The sequence below is a fragment of the Pogona vitticeps genome, chromosome 7, assembly GCF_051106095.1.
Source record: "Pogona vitticeps strain Pit_001003342236 chromosome 7, PviZW2.1, whole genome shotgun sequence".
Taxonomy (NCBI): domain Eukaryota; kingdom Metazoa; phylum Chordata; class Lepidosauria; order Squamata; family Agamidae; genus Pogona; species Pogona vitticeps.
Window position 1 is genome coordinate 9423356 of NC_135789.1, and position 17852 is coordinate 9441207.

Sequence of the window (17852 nt, forward strand, 5' to 3'; positions counted from 1 at the left end):
AGAGAGGTAGGGGGCAGAGGTGAGAAGAGTGAAGGCAGGTGGGTGCCCCACAGCGTCCTCACCACCCCCTAAGCTTGTATGTGGTCCTCAGCTCCTGCCCGTTCCCTCTTGTCAGGGTCCGATCCAGTCCCTGGTGTGAGCAACGGAGAATGGGGAGAGACGCTGTTCTTTGTCCCTGGCTGAACAGGGTCTGGAGCCAGCCTGGGGTGGCGGGGTGGGGTGGGGTGGGGACTGTGGGTGTTTGTTGGAGAGCCACCTTTCTTAACGGGCAAAGGTTAATTCTTTCATCCCTCATTTTGCAAATCCTCGAGCAGGCTCCTTTCCCCCCCCCGGCACCCGAATCCCAATCTCTGTTTCCTTTGCCTTCCAAGCCATCCGTGGCTTTGCGCACCCCGTGTATGTGTGTGTGTGTGTGTTGTGGGGGGGCAGCACATGCCTCACGTGGAATTCCCCCCCCCCACTCAACCCTTGGCATCTCCATTCCTCATGCATGCGACTCTTCCACAATCTTTTTTGAACACTCCCCCGATACTTTCAGTCCGTCTCAGACATGCTATCATTTTGATGCCGGAGAACCTGAAGTCCTGGGAAGGGTTGTAATCCTGCTCAGGGTATCCTGCATAGAACGGCCATCTTTCCTGCACAGGATTCAGCAGAAGAATGGTTACAGTTCCTGTGCAGGACAGCATCCTTCCTGCACAGGATTCACAAAGTCCTTTTCTTTTCTTTTCTTTTCTTTTCTTTTTTTGAATGCTCATCACATCCTTAGTCCCAGGGCTTCCACCTGAAAGCTTTTCCCATGCTTTTGCGAGCCGAAGGTTCTCGTTTCCTTTTTCGCTACGGCTTCCTTCGTGCGCACCTCTGGTGCAATAAGCATAGCTGCTCAGAGAATGTGTTCGCTGTGCGCTAAGTTGCTTCACAGATAGTACGTAAACTTATTTCATCTTTGGCAAATGCCTGTTCCTGGATCGGACTTTTGCCAGAGCGACACAGAGATACAAGAGCCCATCTAATCTAAAGCACTTCCGTTTCATATCGGAAAGTGAAATGCTCCCATTGCCGTTTCTTTCTCAAATAGCAAATTTTAAATCTTGGCAGATGCTTGTCTCGGTTCACCAGGTTCCACCATATCCCTGCAGAGGCTGTTGGACACAAAATATTTGGGCATCCGCAGAAAATAAAACTAGACTCTGGCATCCTTTTTCAGATGCTGAGTTTGGCAAGCCAGCTTACAGCGGGAAAAGATAAGCACAGGAAATATACCCCCAAAGAAAATGAATTCTATTGTACACACCTCTGTGGGAGGCAGATTGCCCCTCTCTGGTTATAAACGAAGACCCCTTGAAAAACTCTGGGAAAAGACTCAAATCGACCTGGGCTACGGAAACCCCTCTTTCCAGACCACCGCATAACAGCGATATAACGCATGTAGACTCGCCATGTGGAGTGCGTTAGACTCCTCTTTGGGAAAAATCAGGCTGAAAGCCGCAGTGAATCTTGAGACTCACCATAGGCTCTTGGGGCAGTTACTCTCTCCCTCCAGCTGACCCACCTTGCAGGGTCGCTGGGAGGAGCAAGGCCAGGGAAGCTGACTTGAGCCCTGAGGAGGAAGCGCCCAGCAAACAAACCGAAGAATTTGGGATACGCAGGACTTTACTTGTGACTTTTTGCTCTGTGGGAAGTTAGGAGTAACCAAAGAAGGGGAGATTCCCCATCCTTTTTACGGCTTTCTAACCCTCCCATTATCATCAGTGAGCAACTGAACCAGCTGCGAACAGGACTTCTGGCAGAAAACCCATTTGCTCTTAAACTAGGAAGGAGGAGGGTGTATCTCATTGCCCCCCAGGAGTGAAAAGGATATACATTTTGGGGGGATGAACAGAAGAAAGACAAATATCTCCCTTCCTCCTTTAGAATCAAAGAATCATGGAGTTGGCAGGGGCCCCTTAAGGCCATCCAGTCCACCCCCTGCTCAAGGCAGGAATCCCAATCAAAGCACATCAGGCCGACAGTGGCCCAGTTTTCTCTTGAAAGCCTCCAGCATTGGCTCACAACCCTCTCTTCCTTTAGGTCCCATTTCCAGTGCCCCAGAATTTAGGAAAATGGGCATTCTTTCAAAAGTCCAGCTCTCAAAAACCTACTGCTACGATGGCCATGCGGGAACTGGACATCTTTTATGCAAACTGCACAGCGGGCAAAGCTTCGCCCACGTATACCACTCTTTGGTGCTGACATTCACCGGCAGACTGTGGCCACCGCATCCACAGAGGAGCCCCCTCCCCGGTTCCAGAAAGCTTCGGCCGATGTGCTTGCATTCACGGCAATACAAGCCCATAACTCTTGAGAATTTCTCTCCCCTTTTAAGAGACCCCCCCTCCCTCGCCCCTGCCTTTTGACACTTCAGCACCGAGCACATCCATCGCCGTGTCTTCATCAGCAGAAGCCACATCACAAATAAATATAAATACATTCTTAAGCCTCCACCCACATTTTTCCTGCAACACTAACAACGACACTGCAGTGTGGGCTGGCGTGCGCTTGCAGCCTCGGCTTTCTTGTGGGCAGTGCAAGAGAAATGCAAACAGCCCACCTGAGCACCTGGACCAGGTGAGTTTTTGAATCTGGGCACCTGTCGGCCGACACATTTGGCCAGAGCTTCAGCCCAGTTTTCACACTCGTGTCATATTAGGCAAACCTCTCTCTCTCTCTCTCTCTCTGTGTGTGTGTGTGTCCTTAAACGCCACCCAGACTTCTTGAGAGGGAACAAACCCCTCTGGATAAAACAAAAATGGATTTCTCGATGGAAATCAAGGAAATAGAGGCCCCAGGCATCTGAGCTGCTGGTTGAATGGTCTGCCAGAAATTCAGGAGAGCAGAGCCCTCCATGGCAAGCAAGCAAGAAACCCCAGCCCTGATCAGTCCTCTCTGCCCATCGAATGCAGCAAAAATAAAATAAAAATTCATATATCTCAGTCTCTCTCCCTATATATATATATCTATCTCAATCTATTTGTTAATTTCTCTCCGCTTTCGTCTTACCTGTTCCGAGAAGCACCAAACCCCAGGAAACCTTCCCCGGTTGCCTGAAACATCAGCGTCACCCGATACCTGCCCTCCCCACACCTGGGATACTCAAGCCAGCCTCTCTGGTTACAGGGGCCCTCTAATGAATTAGCTCCGCACCTATCCGCTCACAATCCACCACCCCCCCACGGCCACGTCACTTGGGCATCCGTGGCCAATCCCCGTCCTGCAGGATCTCTGGTTTTGTCCCTTCACCGAGCCGTAAGTAAAGATCAACCGGGAAGCCGGGCAGCTCTGGGGAGGCAGGGGGTGCGATGCGTCTGGCAGGTGGCGTCTGGGTGGCCGGATACCAAAGCCGGTCCCCCGCCCTGTGCAGGACTTGGAAATGAGTCGGGAAAGAGGAACCGACATTGTGAAATGTCTCGAGCCACTGCAAGAAGCCACCCGTTGTGTGACTGAGTCAGATTTTGCTTCGGTTAGGAGGGGAAACCCTACAGAGACATTGAAGGGATGTGCTTGTCAGAATACGGAGCTATCCCAGCACATCCCCTATCATCATCCCCTCACTTGTCCAACTCAAGTCATAAAAGAGGGATCGGTGAATGGGCTACGTTGTCTTTTGGACTACAAACTCCAGAATCCCCCCTGGTTGCGAGAGCTGTCACCCAGGAAAAGAACTTTCCCAAGCTCCGAGAGGGAGGAGAGAGTGGCAACGTTTGGGAGAAGCAGCAATATTCACCAATGCTAGAACGGCCCTGTCGGGGGGCCTTGGGAAAGATCCCTAAAGGTCATCTAGTCTCACCCCGGTCACTGCAAGGTTCTTCTGTGTTAGGCAGGTGGAACGCAGAAGTCTACCGAGTTCCTCCTTCCAGGGCCACTGGCAGTAGAGGCGGCCCGCCGGTGCCAGGCCAGCGCAGCCTTGGGATGGAGTAGAGGAAGGTGCTGGGCAAACTGGGCACCGGGCACAGCGCCCGGGCAGCCGCTTCCTCTTCTCTGCAGTCTCCTAGGGAGAAAGCGGGTGGCCAGCCCAGCACCGTCCGTGCAAATGCACTTTGCATCCACACAACTCAGGCCGGAGGCGTCTCTGTGTGTGTGTGTTTGTGTGGGAAGAACACACAACACCGCAGACAGCCACGGCGCTTTGTCTCCACCCAGAACCTGCCCAAAGGCCAAATCCTGCCTGCCCAGCCCAGTTAGACAACAGAGCCTCTGAGGAGACACAAAGGGCTCTCTCGCGAGCCTTCCCAGCACGGCTGTGGGATCAGGGGCCCTGGCTGCGGATCCCCCATTCCCAAAGGACAGGAAAACCAGCAAAGAGGCAAAAAAACCCCCCCACACTCTCAGATTTTGGGGATTTTTACAGCAAAGGGCCGGCCCCCTGCGGCCCCCGCCTGATGCTGCTGGCCTGCACTTCCCACCTACCCACCTGGAAGCAGAGGGCCAACATCTGGGTGCCACAAGTCTCCTCTGCCTCTGGTCTTTTAGCAGGACGCCTGTAACTCCCTTCTGTGCAAACATCACTGCCATCACTTCACCGGCCAGGCCAAAGGCTGGCTCTGTTTTTTTGTGTGGTTTTTTCCGCCTAGTATTCTGGCTCTAATTGAAGCTGATCAGAACAGAACAACTGCTCCTGAATATGGAGGTTCCATCCTTCCATTTTTATTTTGTTGCCCTTGGGGCTAACGTCCATCTGGCCTAAGGCGTGTTGCTTCCCGAAGGGGAAACTTCATACGGCACAGCGCCTTACGACTGAAAGAGTGGGTCTTTGCTCAGAGGCCCCCCACACACAGAAAAATCCTTCTGGCTCAGAGAAGGCCGAATCTGCATATACACAAATTCACATATAATCAACACCATTATTATGATGATTACCATCATCACCACCACCACACAGCCGTGGCATAGTAGCAATGTGTCCTTCACTGTGCCAAGCTGGAGACAAAAGGCCGACACGATGCTACCATTTCTACTTCGCCTGGCCTGCTGCCCTCACTAAGCCTCGGGGACAAACTTTGGACTTTTTATCCACCACTTTGGAAATATACCAGATCATTTCATGGAGAAAATAAACAACATCATTGTGCCCCCCCCTTTTTCCCCAGGGACTGTGTGCCTCACACAAGCTTGTGTCACTTGACATTTTGATCCTTCTTTTTCTCCTCTTGCGTACAGAAGTCCGGCTATTACCACCGGCTGCCGGTTTCCACACCTGTAGATGGCGCATTCTTTATTGGGAGTCAGTCTGGATTCACCGTCCTAGTGTGAACATGAAGGAAGCTGCTTCCACCCCCACCACCCCTTTTCTCTTTCCTTTCTCTCTTCGAAGGTTTCCTCTTCCGCTAATCCCTGCTGAAAGAAGTAGCATTCAATAGTTAATGAACCTCCAGCTCCTGGAGATCATGATCTGGGTTAATTCAGCCATCGCGTCCACGGATGGAGCTATTATGCTGGAAAATGATTCTGCTGAATCTCCCTTCAGTTTAATTTTCTCCACAGCAGGTGGAAACCATTTCAGTGAAGGTTCGCGGATCCTTCCTGGTCACACCTCTCACATCGGGCAAAACCGAGGCATTTTTGCGGCGATGTCAAAAACCACGCGGATCCATTTCATCAGCAATGAGGATAAAAGTAAAGGCATATTTGTGGCTTTTGATTATACGCCATCACATCGCCCCTGGCGTATGGCGACTCTATGAATGAGTGCTTTCCAGATTGTCTTTGTCTTCAGCTGCCCTGCTCAGCTCTTGCAAACACAACCTTGTGGCTTCTTTTAGGAAGCCAGTCCATCTTGTATTGGGGGTCTTCCTCTTTTCCTGCGGCCTTCAACTTTTCCCAGCGTTAATGTCTTTTCCAGCTAATCCTGCCTTTCTCGTGATGCGCCCAAAGTGAGGCAGCCTCGGCATCAACAATTTTGCCTCCGGAGAGAGAGAGAGAGTTCAGGCTTGATTTGATCCAGGACCCCCTTGTTTTGTCTTTCTGGCAGTCAAGGAAAGCTCTCCTCTAGCTAAACAAATAAGCTTTCTTCACTGTCCGGCTTCCACATATGTGATGATTGAGAATACAAGAGTGTGGATGATCTTCGTCTCCAGCGACACACCCTTAGACTGATTGATCTTTTCTGTCTCCTTCATTGCTAGCCTTCTGAGTCTCAGACCTCTGATTTTTTTTTATCTAAGAAGAATTCTTAGGGAGGACTGGACCACAAATTCCTCCCTTCAGTGATGCCAGTGTGATTTTCAGAGACCTGCTCTTCTCCCCCCCCAACCTCTAGCTAAGTGAAGAGAGTGCACAGAAAAAGGTTCTACCCCAGGGGCTTCTCTTGCTCATGATATTGTTACAAAACGCCACAGTTCAGGCGCAAGGCATAGACTACACATATTGAAGAACCCGGGTCTCCTCCCTGATGGCATCTTCAGCTGAAAGGATACCAGGAAGAGAGAGGTGGGAAAAGTGGCTCTGGGCTGGAGAGGCGACCCCAGAGAGATTATCCTACTTTTACCGATACCTGGCGTGTGATATTTTTAGGGTCCGTCTACAAGGGGAGGAATAAATTTGGTTGTCCATATCCCGGGAAGAAATCGTTCAAAGTAAAAAAAAGAAACGGGGACAGGAAAACTGATGCACGAAGAGCTAATCATTATTCAGAAAGAACAGATCTGTTTCAGAGCTATACTCCTTCAGGTGTGCAGGTTTTGAGGAACCGAGCATCAACAATTTCAACCTACATGCAGGGCAGATTCCAGGATTTGTGAGCTGCTGGCTATGTGTTTGTGTGTGCGTGTGTGTTTGTATGTGTGTGGTGTGTGTGTGTGTGTGTGTGTGTGTGTGTGTGTGTGTGTGTGTGTGTGTGTGTGTGTGTGAAGGGTCACATTGCAGGGAAACTGGAGAGTGGCTGTATTTAATTCCCGGCCACGATAACGGTGCCACCCAATCCAGTGACCAACAAAAGACCTGCCACCCCCCCCCCAGGCTGGGCTGCGATTCCTCGAGTGCCATTTGACATTTCATCTCAGAAGATGGCCCGTCCCTTCTCTATCGCTTCCCCATCATCTTCCCACATCTGGGAATGAGTCGGCCATCGCGGCTTGCCCATTTCTGGTACGAGCACCATCCTGAGAAGATAACTACGGATCTAAGCCTCCGTTTTGAAAAGTTCTACGGCTTCCTCGGGAACCGGTGGGAAGTTCGTTGGTCTTCAAATGTGAGTGCTCAGTCCCGATGCAGCCGCTGATCTCAGAGGTTCTGGCCGGGACAAGGAAGGCCTCATCCTGCACGGTGACTGACAGCTGTCCTCAATCCTGCCCCCCCCCGCTCCCTCTCCTGCAACCCAGGAACCATGACGAGACCATGAAAGGATCCAGCATGCCAAGATGAGAGCAATCAAGTGGGGGGGGGGCTATCCAGGGTGCAATCAAAGCCACTGAGTCAGCCCATTCGGCTGCATTCTTGGTACCGAACCAAAGTTGGAAAGAAAAGCCCATGCAATTAACACAATTACCGTCAGGGTCGTCACATCCAGGCTTTCAACGGGCCTGACAAGATGGCTATTGTTTCCATCTGCCTTCAAGCTCTCCAGCAAAGCCAGACCCAGATAAGGCTCGCGTACGCTCGCCCTTCCACTGCCATGGGGAATCAAAGAAAGGCATGAATGGAAGCAGGTGGAGGCTTTCCTCTGGAAAGGTCTTGCTTTGTGCCGTTCACCCAAATTGAGAGTGTTAGAGCAGTATGACGAGGGAATTCATGACCTCAGGGGGAGGTGATGAGCGTTCCAACACGGGAAGCCTTCCAGAGAAAATGGGACCACCCTCTGTCCGATCTGCTTTGACTTGGATTCCTGCATCGCACAGCGAGTTGGACTCGATGTTCGTAGAGGCCCCCTTCCGATGCTGTGATTCTAGGATTAAAAACTCAGCGCACTTTTCTGTCTCAACTCTGAATCAGCACCACTGATCTTAGAATACAGTCACAAAAATCGTTATTAAAGCAAAAAAGGTGAGCGGTCAACACCGAACCAGAAGAGCGGATCAAACACACGTTGGCAGAGGAGAAAGCCGAGGGAAAAAAACGAATCAGGCCGTCGGCTTTCAAAATGGTTATGTTTTTAGCCGAGCCACGAGCAACACAAGGGAAAAGCCAGCTCGGCCTTCCCCGTCAGGCTGTCTTGCGCTGAGGACCGACGTTGGAAATGAACTTCACCCATGGAGTGGAGTTCCCGTAACAACATGATATGGGCAAACCCTCCCGTTACCCAGCAAGATTTTGAAGGGGTGCTCATTTTCAGTTGCCTTAAAGTTTCAACTGGACCCCTTGGGCTCTTGGGGGTCATGATTTGGAAAACCCCTTCCCATAAAAACCCCCAGCTTCACCTGGAAACAACAGCACTTGACTTTGGTTCAGATTTAGCAGCTTGCCCAAGAGTTGTGTGGCCGTAAACTGCTCCAGGAAGGAAGTAGGGTGGGCTCATGGGTCAAGTTTGGGCAAAGGAAATCCTGGCTACCGTAGCCATCCGTTTCCTCAAGAGCAAGGCTCTGCCCACGTCCACTGGATAAACCACACACCGGGTTCTCTAAAGCAGTGGTCCCCCAACCTTGGGCCTCCAGATGTTCTTGGACTGCAACTCCCAGAAGCCTTCACCACCACCACCTCTGCTGGCCAGGATTTCTGGGAGTTGAAGTCCAAGAACATCTGGAGGCCCAAGTTTGGGGACCACTGCTCTAAAAGGACTGCCAACTCATATAAAGAGGTTAAAGCAGTGGTATCAACCAAGAACCCTACCTGGATGACCCCGCGGTCTGCATCAGGATGGAGCACGGCTTTGTGAATTTATTTATTCTGCTCCACAGCTCTTGGAATGCCCCAGGCAGCAGTTCCAAAAAATGTTCTGAGTTTGAGTTTACAGTAGGACCTGCACTATTTGCGGGATCAGTATCCACTGATTCACTTATCCATTGGATGAAAATACTAAATTAAAAAAAAAACCACCCAGAAATACCCACAGTATATGTATTTCCAGAGTATATATTTACCAGAACTGGTCACTAGATGGAGCTAGACACCATGCAATGTACAGTATTCTATACTTCCACATTTTTCAGTATCCACGGGAGGCTTGGAGCCAGTGTCCTACCATGGAGATACCATGGTCTTACTCTCCTCTAACATTTAATCCCCATTAAAGCTGCTGTCGCATCCAACCTTGTCTGGCAGTAACTCCTACTGAACACAAAGGGCTTACTTTTGAGTAGACGTGTATGTGTAGGTTGGTTCCTCAATCCACCCTGATTAACATTTCAGCTAATTAAAATTCCCTGTAAGCTTTCTGGGGAAGATTTTGTGATATTTCTGGAACACGTCCCTATTAATCGAAATTCTCTAGTTTCCTCCTTTAAGTCAAACAAATGGGCTAAATCAAATTCTCATTAATTCGAGGGCACCCACTTCCATCCCATCTCATGTTTCAAAGTTGATTTGCTTGTTCATTTAATATGATTTGTAGGTTCCCTTTCTCCCAGTCAGGAGACTCAAGATGGGGTTACAGTGTTAAAACAAGTAATATTTTTTTAAAAAAAACAACAACAAATTACACATTATAAGGTACCTAAACTATGAGAATAACTAAAAATATAGTGATTTAAAACACTTAAAAGCTATAAAAACAAACTTAAGGAGTGGGATTACACAGAAAAAACACACACCTGTACTTGAATTGGGTTTAGTCTGTTTGAAATCAATTTTTTTGAAAAAGGTGACCACACGACACACATGGAAACACTGGTTGTTTTGCTTAAGAAGCATGTTTTTTGGGGGGTTGGGGGGGTTGGAAGGCAAGGTATTTTACTTGTCTGCAAGTGGATTGTTTATTTTCAATCTCTTGTGAAATTGATTTATTTTCAATCGTTCTGGCCTATGTGAATGCCTCTGTCAGCATAAATTGTGTCTGTGGGTTTTGCCACTCACTGGTGTGCGAGTTCTTTCTCTTCCTCCACCTGCTCCCTCCCTGTCTCGGGGTGCATTTGTGTGCCTGTCTGTGTGCAGGCACCTGCATGTCTCTGTGTCTCTCACCTTCCTTGTCCATCCTGGTCAATGTCTCTGGTCAATTTCAGCCTGAACCTTAAATTCAGAACCTTGGAGAGCACCAGCGGAAAAACCAGAACATTGAGACTCAAACCCAGGGTGAATTTACTGCCCTCTCACAGTGACATGCCATCAGCCACTGTGCTGTCCAGGAGAAGGAGCGGCCTGGAGGTCATCTCCATGTGACCATTAAAGAAGCCAACTCTTGCATTTGATGTTGCGTGTCAAAGCCTGTGCTTTTTGCATCTCTGGTTGAAGATCTCATAACTCTGCCTTGGAGACTCTGCCCACAAGACCCATGTTCCTCAACTCTCTCAGTGTGTGAGGCTCAGATGCGGAGGTCCAGAACTCCCTCAAGACGTCCCACGTTTCTTGTGCGATGTTTATGAGAGTTGTAGCCCTGTGCATCCAGAAGGCTGTGGGTTGGGGAAAGCTGCACTGGACCATGCCTGCACTGCACTGCCGACCCTCACTGTAATGAAGCATCCCACCCACTCAGAGATCCTGCCCCACCAATGTCTACATTGGCTCAGGTATGTCATGAGAATGGGTGGCAGTCCGATTCCAAAAGATCTCCTGTATGTAGAATTAGTGCAGGGAAATTGCCTCAGAGGGAGACCGCACTGCGATACAAGGAGATCCGCAAGTGGGATCTGAAGGCTTTAGGAATGGACCTAAACAGATGGGAAATCTGAGCGTTCACGGCCTCTCCCAATTTGAAGAGATCCTTGTCCAGCAGGCTGAGGCAAAGAGGCCATCCAGAAACCAGCAAAATTGGGGAGCTGGACAGGGGACAGATTGGATTTGTCTTTAGCGTGGAAGGGATTGTCAATCTCCAATTGGCCTTCTCGGCCACTCCAGATGCTGTTCCAAGACCTCCATACAGAGCACGTGACCATCGTCCCTCGAGACTGAAGGATGCCTACCTGCCCCACTTTAAACCCTGCCTCTGTTGGGTTTTCAGCCTTTGGAAAACACCAGAATTATGGGATGGGGGTTTATCTTGGGCCGCAGGAGGCCTTACCTCTCGCTTCAACACTTCGCTCTCCACGTGACGGAGGTTGTTCTTAGCCTGGACGTAGATTTCCGCGGTGTGCTGGACTTCGGGAGGGTTTGGCGCCGGGTAGCCAGGGGGAGGAGGGGGCACTTTGGAAGTGGGGGGTGGTGGAGGGGCGGGGAAGTTGGGGGGTGGGGGAGGGGAGGCGTCACTCCCTTTCTTGCCACAGCCGGGTCCTGTATCCGGATTCAGCATGTCCATATAGGTCTGCATGTCCGTGATGGTCGTTTCAGGAATTCCTGGAGGAAATTGGGGGGGGGGGGCGGCGGCGGAGGGGGAGAGAGATGGAGGGACGAGAAAATTCTGCTTAGGCGGCAGAGAGACAGAAAGTACCAAATGAAAAAGAGAGCACCACTTCAGGTCTCGAAGCAGATTTTTAAAGGTTTGTTTTAAGCAATGATGCTTCTCGGGCCTTGTTCTAGGCGACTCCCTCGTCTGTTTTACCTTCTGAAGGCTGTTCACCCCAACCTGGAGCTTAGAAGGCTGCACCCTGATTCTCACTCCCCCCCATCTATCTCCTATTTTTTAAAAAAATTTAAAAGGCTCCCTCACACCCTCTAGTGGCTGCAGGGACCAACTTTGCCTCCTTACTGTACTTACTCCCCCTTCGCTCCTAGGTGATTTTTTTGTGGAAGAAAGGGCTGGCTTTCTCCTACACAAACACATGCAAATTTACCTCACGAATACCTTCCTGCCCAATCCACTTATTTTGGAGCAAAAATGACATCCCCCCGGGCCAAAAAAAAAAAAAAATTATCTTCTTTTTCAACTTCGCTTCCACCCCTAACAGCAGTTTTTCTTGCATGATTCTAAGACCCGGAGACCCCAAACATTTGGGTTTATGGGCTGATTTTGAAAGCACAACGCGGGAACGCTCCGGACAACAGGTGGACTAAACAAAACTCTGTCCCTTCTCTGCTCTAGGGAAGAACTTTGCAAGATGCGGTAAGCGAGGAGGAACTTAAACGATAGGTTTTGACCCAAATCCTCCTGGTGTTCACGTAAGGTTTGCCTCATTTGCTGAGGCTAATTGCGGCTTATTGAGAAGCTGCTGGGTGTCTCCCTATTACGCATTTGGGCCCATAACCGGCCATGTAACCAAGATGCACCTTGACACCTGGACAATTAGCCACAATTAGCTGCCTTAAGACCGGCTAACCTTTCACGGGATTCTGGCCCATTTGTCACAAAGAATGCGTTACTTGCAATTAATTTCCTTCCTTCCTTCCTTCCTTCCTTCCTTCCTTCCTTCCTTCCTTCCTTCCTTCCTTCCTTCCTTCCTTCCTTCCTTCCTTCCTTCCTTCCTTCCTTCCTTCCTTCCCTCTTTTCCTTCTTTTCCTTCCTTCCTCCACTCTCTTTTCCTTCCTTCCTTCCTTCCTTCCTTCCTTCCTTCCTTCCTTCCTTCCTTCCTTCCTTCCTTCCTTCCTTCCTTCCTTCCTTCCTTCCTTCCTTCCTTCCTTCCTTCACTCTTTTCCTTCTTTTCCTTCCTTCCTCCACTCTCTTTTCCTTCCTTCCTTCCTTCCTTCCTTCCTTCCTTCCTTCCTTCCTTCCTTCCTTCCTTCCTTCCTTCCTTCCTTCCTTCCTTCCTTCCTTCCTTCCTTCCTTCCTTCCCTCTTTTCCTTCTTTTCCTTCCTTCCTCCACTCTCTTTTCCTTCCTTCCTTCCTTCCTTCCTTCCTTCCTTCCTTCCTTCCTTCCTTCCTTCCTTCCTTCCTTCCTTCCTTCCTTCCTTCACTCTTTTCCTTCTTTTCCTTCCTTCCTCCACTCTCTTTTCCTTCCTTCCTTCCTTCCTTCCTTCCTTCCTTCCTTCCTTCCTTCCTTCCTTCCTTCCTTCCTTCCTTCCTTCCTTCCCTCTTTTCCTTCTTTTCCTTCCTTCCTCCACTCTCTTTTCCTTCCTTCCTTCCTTCCTTCCTTCCTTCACTCTTTTCCTTCTTTTCCTTCCTTCCTCCACTCTCTTTTCCTTCCTTCCTTCCTTCCTTCCTTCCTCCTTCCTTCCTTCCTTCCTTCCTTCCTTCCTTCCTTCCTTCCTTCCTTCCTTCCTTCCTTCCTTCCTTCCTTCCTTCCTTCCTTCCTTCCTTCCTTCCTTCAATAACTACTGCATAATCAAGTTACCATACTGTTATAAAAGGATGGTTTCACTCCTTCCCCAGCGCAGCTATTACTGCTTTCAGTCACTTTTACAGTATGTTGCAGGATGTTGTTTGTAGCAGCTTCTGGCGTTGCAATTTATTTCAGTTACATGCCATGGCTAAGTTGAAAGGTAAACCAGGAGGCCATAATCCTATTGATTTATTTAAAATATTTCTATGCCACCTCTCTCCTAAAGGATCCCAGGTGGCTTACAGTATTAAAAGAAACAAAGTTTTGACTATAGCTAGTTCGTACTAGAGCAGCCCTATTGAATCAATTGCTCAGTGGTGAGTCAGCATTCACAGAATTCCCACGAGATGCACAACAGTTAAAAAGGAAGCTACTGGCTGCTTGAAAGTACTAATAGTAACTTGAAAGTATTAACAGTAGCTACTCAAGTTATTTTTGAACAGAGACCCAAAATATTACTTTTTTGAAGCCAACAGGGAGGATCCAGAGGGGCGTTGTCCCAAAGGGCAATGTCTCAAAGACTGGCTTGTGCATACCACAAAAGTAATTAGTTACTTTTAAAATGTGTAACTAATTACTAGTAATGAATTACTTTGGGGTTTATGAGCGCCGCTAACTGCATTTTTTCAACCTGCAATCCCATGCTCTGTGAAGAGCCGACACCCCTGCCTCCCAGCAAGTACCCCAACCCGCCTGATGCTTACGGGAAGCGCCGTCCGAGGGAGGGTCTCCCCCCGCCTGATGCTTACGGGAGGCCTGGCTGTTCCGTTTCTCTCCTGTGCTGGACTGACTGGAGTTGCAGGAGTCGTAGTTGGAGAGGGTGCTGCTAGGCGAGCCCAGGTTGAAGTGGGCCTGTGGGGCAGACACGGTGGTGTTGGGTGAAGACATCCCCGAATCGGGCTGCTTGAACTCCAGGTCAGTAGACGGGTCTCGCGAGAGAACCCGGTGTTCCACGCTCTACAAGAGACAGACCAGGCATAGGGGGCAAAAGGAAACACAAACCCATCAAACCAAGGAAAAATACTGGTGGGCCAGCCCCACAACCCCTGCATTCTCCTTGTCCTTCCTCGAACCCAGGTCCCTCCAGATCTCCCACAGAAAACCGGACCTACTTCGCCGGTTGGAAGCACCTGATGACTTTTTCTTTCCTATGGCTTTTGGGGTTTTAAACCTGGATCTTAGACCCACAGATCGTTTCTAAAAGAGCACTGACTTAAAATTGTGTTGTTATTTTTTCAAATACATTTCCCAGGGAAACAGCTGTATTTTAGAGTTTGGGACTGTTGAAGTTTTTACAACTTCGCATGTTGCCTTTAGTAGGTTTGGCTGGGAGGGATATTTCTGGGCTGCGGTGACTGTCAATCACTAACAGCACCAACCAATCATTCCCTTCTGCCTCTGCATTCAAAGAGAGCCCCGCCTCTCTGCTCAGTGCTCTTTCCCTCCCTTGAGTCTGTTGGAAGCAGTCAGTTTTCGGTTGAGGTGTGTTGATAAAGGCTGTCATGTTTGTCAGTTTGCTGTCCGATCTGTCCACAACTGTAAGTAAAGAATTTTTTTTTAATTCTTTCTCTTCCAAATGTGCCTGAGTGAGTTACTGAGGCTGGGAAGTGCTGGAAAAAAAGGGGTAGACTAATTTAGGAAGCTTGTTTTTCTTTTCCTCTGCAAATCCCTGCGGTGCAGCTAGAGGTATTTAACTGAAAATTCAAAACTCTGCAACACGGACTGACTCCGGAGCCCTTGTGAGCTGAGGGGCAATAAATAAATACTTTCAACAACTAGATCAGTGCAAGGCACTAACTGGGCCTTCCTAAGTAGAGCACTGGAAGTTCCTTTCCACAGAGTCAGGCCACCGATACATATCTTCCAAGATTGATTCACTGCCGTGAGGAAGTTACATATTTGTCACCCGAAGTCCCTGGGGAACTGAAGGCAAATCGAAGGCAGGGGAGAAGAGGGTACAGTTCCACTCGGCCTCCAAGGGTCCATGTGATGTGGTTGTCAGTTGTGCGGGTGGGGTGGGCTACCACTCTCACCAGCAGCAGCCAGCAATCCAACCGATGGGGGCTGTAGATCGGATTGCCAGGTGGAAAGCCGATGGACACGGGCTGGCCGTGGGCGTCCAGAGCCCTCTGGGCTGAGTGCAGGACTTCCTCTGGCCACCAAAGCAGGTGCTTTCCCCCCTTAACCCACTGGTCGCAGGAGGAAGTGCCCCCCCTTAGGACTTGGAGAGCTGTGGATAGATTCCTGCATCATCAGGGGCTGGTCTAGATGACCCTCGGAATCCCGGCTCATGTTACCTTTTGATGCAGCAGGACAGGATGCATCCGGTGGCACTTAATCTGTGAAATGGGTCTATATGCTCAGCACACAAACAAGGTACATAAAACAAAAGAGCCGAGATGTTCAGATTTTCGTTAGCTGCAGGAAAAGAGGGCAGCTGGAGAAGGGGGCTAAGTTTAGAGCTAAAGGAAAAGGCTGGGCCTTGTGTGTGTGGTGTGTGTGTGTGTGTGTCTCTCTCTCTCTCTCTCTGTGTGTGTGTGTGTGTGTGTGTGTGTGTGTGTCAGTTTTGGCCCATGGGGCTACCAGAGAGAGAACATCCATCTCGTTTTCCATGCCCATGATATCCCCAAAGCGATAGATTTCCTTCGTCCCCTGGGGGCTGGATGAGATGACCTTTGGGAGCCCCTTCAAAATCGACATTTCTGTGGTCGCCTTCCTTTGCGCGCGTCAGCTCTGCCTGCCCACTCGGCCCAGCTGGCCCAGGAACGACACCCCCCCCAGCCCTGGTGCTTCATCCCTGCGCACCCCATAGGCGACAAGCTGCAAAACACACACACAAACACACACAAACACAGCAAGAAAGCCCAGCTTACGTTGCCCATGATCTCGGGAAAGCCGGACCAGCTGCTGGCCCGACTTTGCCGTGGCCCCGACCGGCACATCACCCCTCCCAGCACCGGGGAGAAGCCGAAGACAACAGCCCGGAGCTGATCCCCGGGGGACCAAGGACAAAAGGCAGGCAGGCCTACAGCGACAGCGAGGACAACGCCTGCCTGGGATCATTAATCCCCGCTGCCCTGGGTAACAAGCCAGCTGCCAAGCTCGCATTGGCCTTTTCTGGCTGCTGCGGAAAGAGGGGACATCTCTCCCCCCCCACCCTCTAACCCGGAGGCGACCGCTTTGCTGTCACTTTTTAGGATGGAGCTGCAGGGAGAGGACTAGAGGCTCGAAGGCTTACCTGGCGGGGGCGTGGAAAGGTGTGTGTCCTGTGCAGCTAAAAGACACACACACACACACACATAGACACACACACACACACACACACCTCCCTTAGAACATGGGATGAGGATCAGGACTCAAGGAACAGGGGTGCACAGCCCAATGGCATGTCCAAATTTACTGAGGGGACCTCGAAACTCGTCTCTCTCTCTCGCACGCTAAACACAACCTGTGGGGGGGGGGGAAAGGAGGGGCTACACACACACCCTTGAGGTTACTGGAGGGATACAAGGCAATCTCTTAATTCTCCTTCTGGCTCGTCTACTGCCCCCGCCATGTCTGGACTGCTCTCTGGGCCGTTTACGACACAATTATACAAAAAGCCACCGGCTCTCCAGGGAGCTGGGCCCTCGAGTGACCGACCCCAGAAGGATGGGAGGTGGAGCTCGGCCTTCCAGCTGGTGCCCTGAGCGCATCGGGATCAAACTCGGGTGATGAGCAGAGGCTTGGCTGCAGTCCTGCAGTTTAACCACTGTGACACAGGGCTTGCTATAAATTAAATCCAGAGAGGCAAAGGCTGCCAGTGCAACATTGGGGGGGGGGGGACTGTGGGGCTGTCCCTGTTTTGGGGTTCATGAGACCAATACAATCAGGACCAAGGACTGGTTCACACCCAATTTCCTGTGGTTTTGCAAATACTGTACACAAATTCCATTTTCTAGGCTCACTTTGGTTCTCCAAGTTTTGGTCAGCAGGTTACTGAATTAAGTGACTTTCAAGTAACCCAGGTCCCCATGTGATCAAGCTAGAATTTACTAGGTCCAGCTAGACTACTTGAAAATGTTTGTGTAACTAGTTTTTGTTTTCAAAGTAAAGTTTGGAGTTCTGGTTTCATGTTCCCCATTTTAAGAAGTGGATAACCAAACAAAGCTATCAAAAACCTATAGCCAATTCAATTTTCTTCACCCTCAGTATTTCTTTTACAGTACTGATTTTTGTCTTTTTTTATTTTCAACTGTAACCCTGCTTTGGCACTTTCCTTCTTCCATGTTCAACAGCCAGCCATTTCCAATCATGGCTGTTTTCTGCTAGTAAAATATCTTCTGTATCTCTTTAACAGATGGTATTTCAGTTAAAAAAAGGGCAGGAAACCAAGCTCTTTACTTGGCCGGGAACATATTTGCAGTGCTAGAGATGAGCTGAGGTGTTTGTCAGATTTTATGTCTATTTTATCAAAAGAACACACTCGATTTGGGGGGTTTCTGCACATGGGTGGGGAATGGGAGGGGGGTGTGCCATTTGCCCTTCTGCCTCAGGTAACTTGGAAGGGTAACTTTTACCAGACAGTAATCCCCATAATTCCCAAATCAGCACGGGATA

General features: G+C 49.8%; 1 protein-coding gene across 1 annotated transcript in view; it reads right to left on the reverse strand.

The window, feature by feature from the left end:
* LOC110082452 (espin) overlaps positions 1 to 17852 on the reverse strand; it is a 93519-nt gene that overhangs the window by 37681 nt on the left and 37986 nt on the right. Inside the window, 2 exon segments of the mRNA XM_072977737.2 lie at positions 11123 to 11394; positions 13958 to 14210. Of these exon segments, the coding sequence (XP_072833838.2) occupies positions 11123 to 11394; positions 13958 to 14210 (525 nt within the window).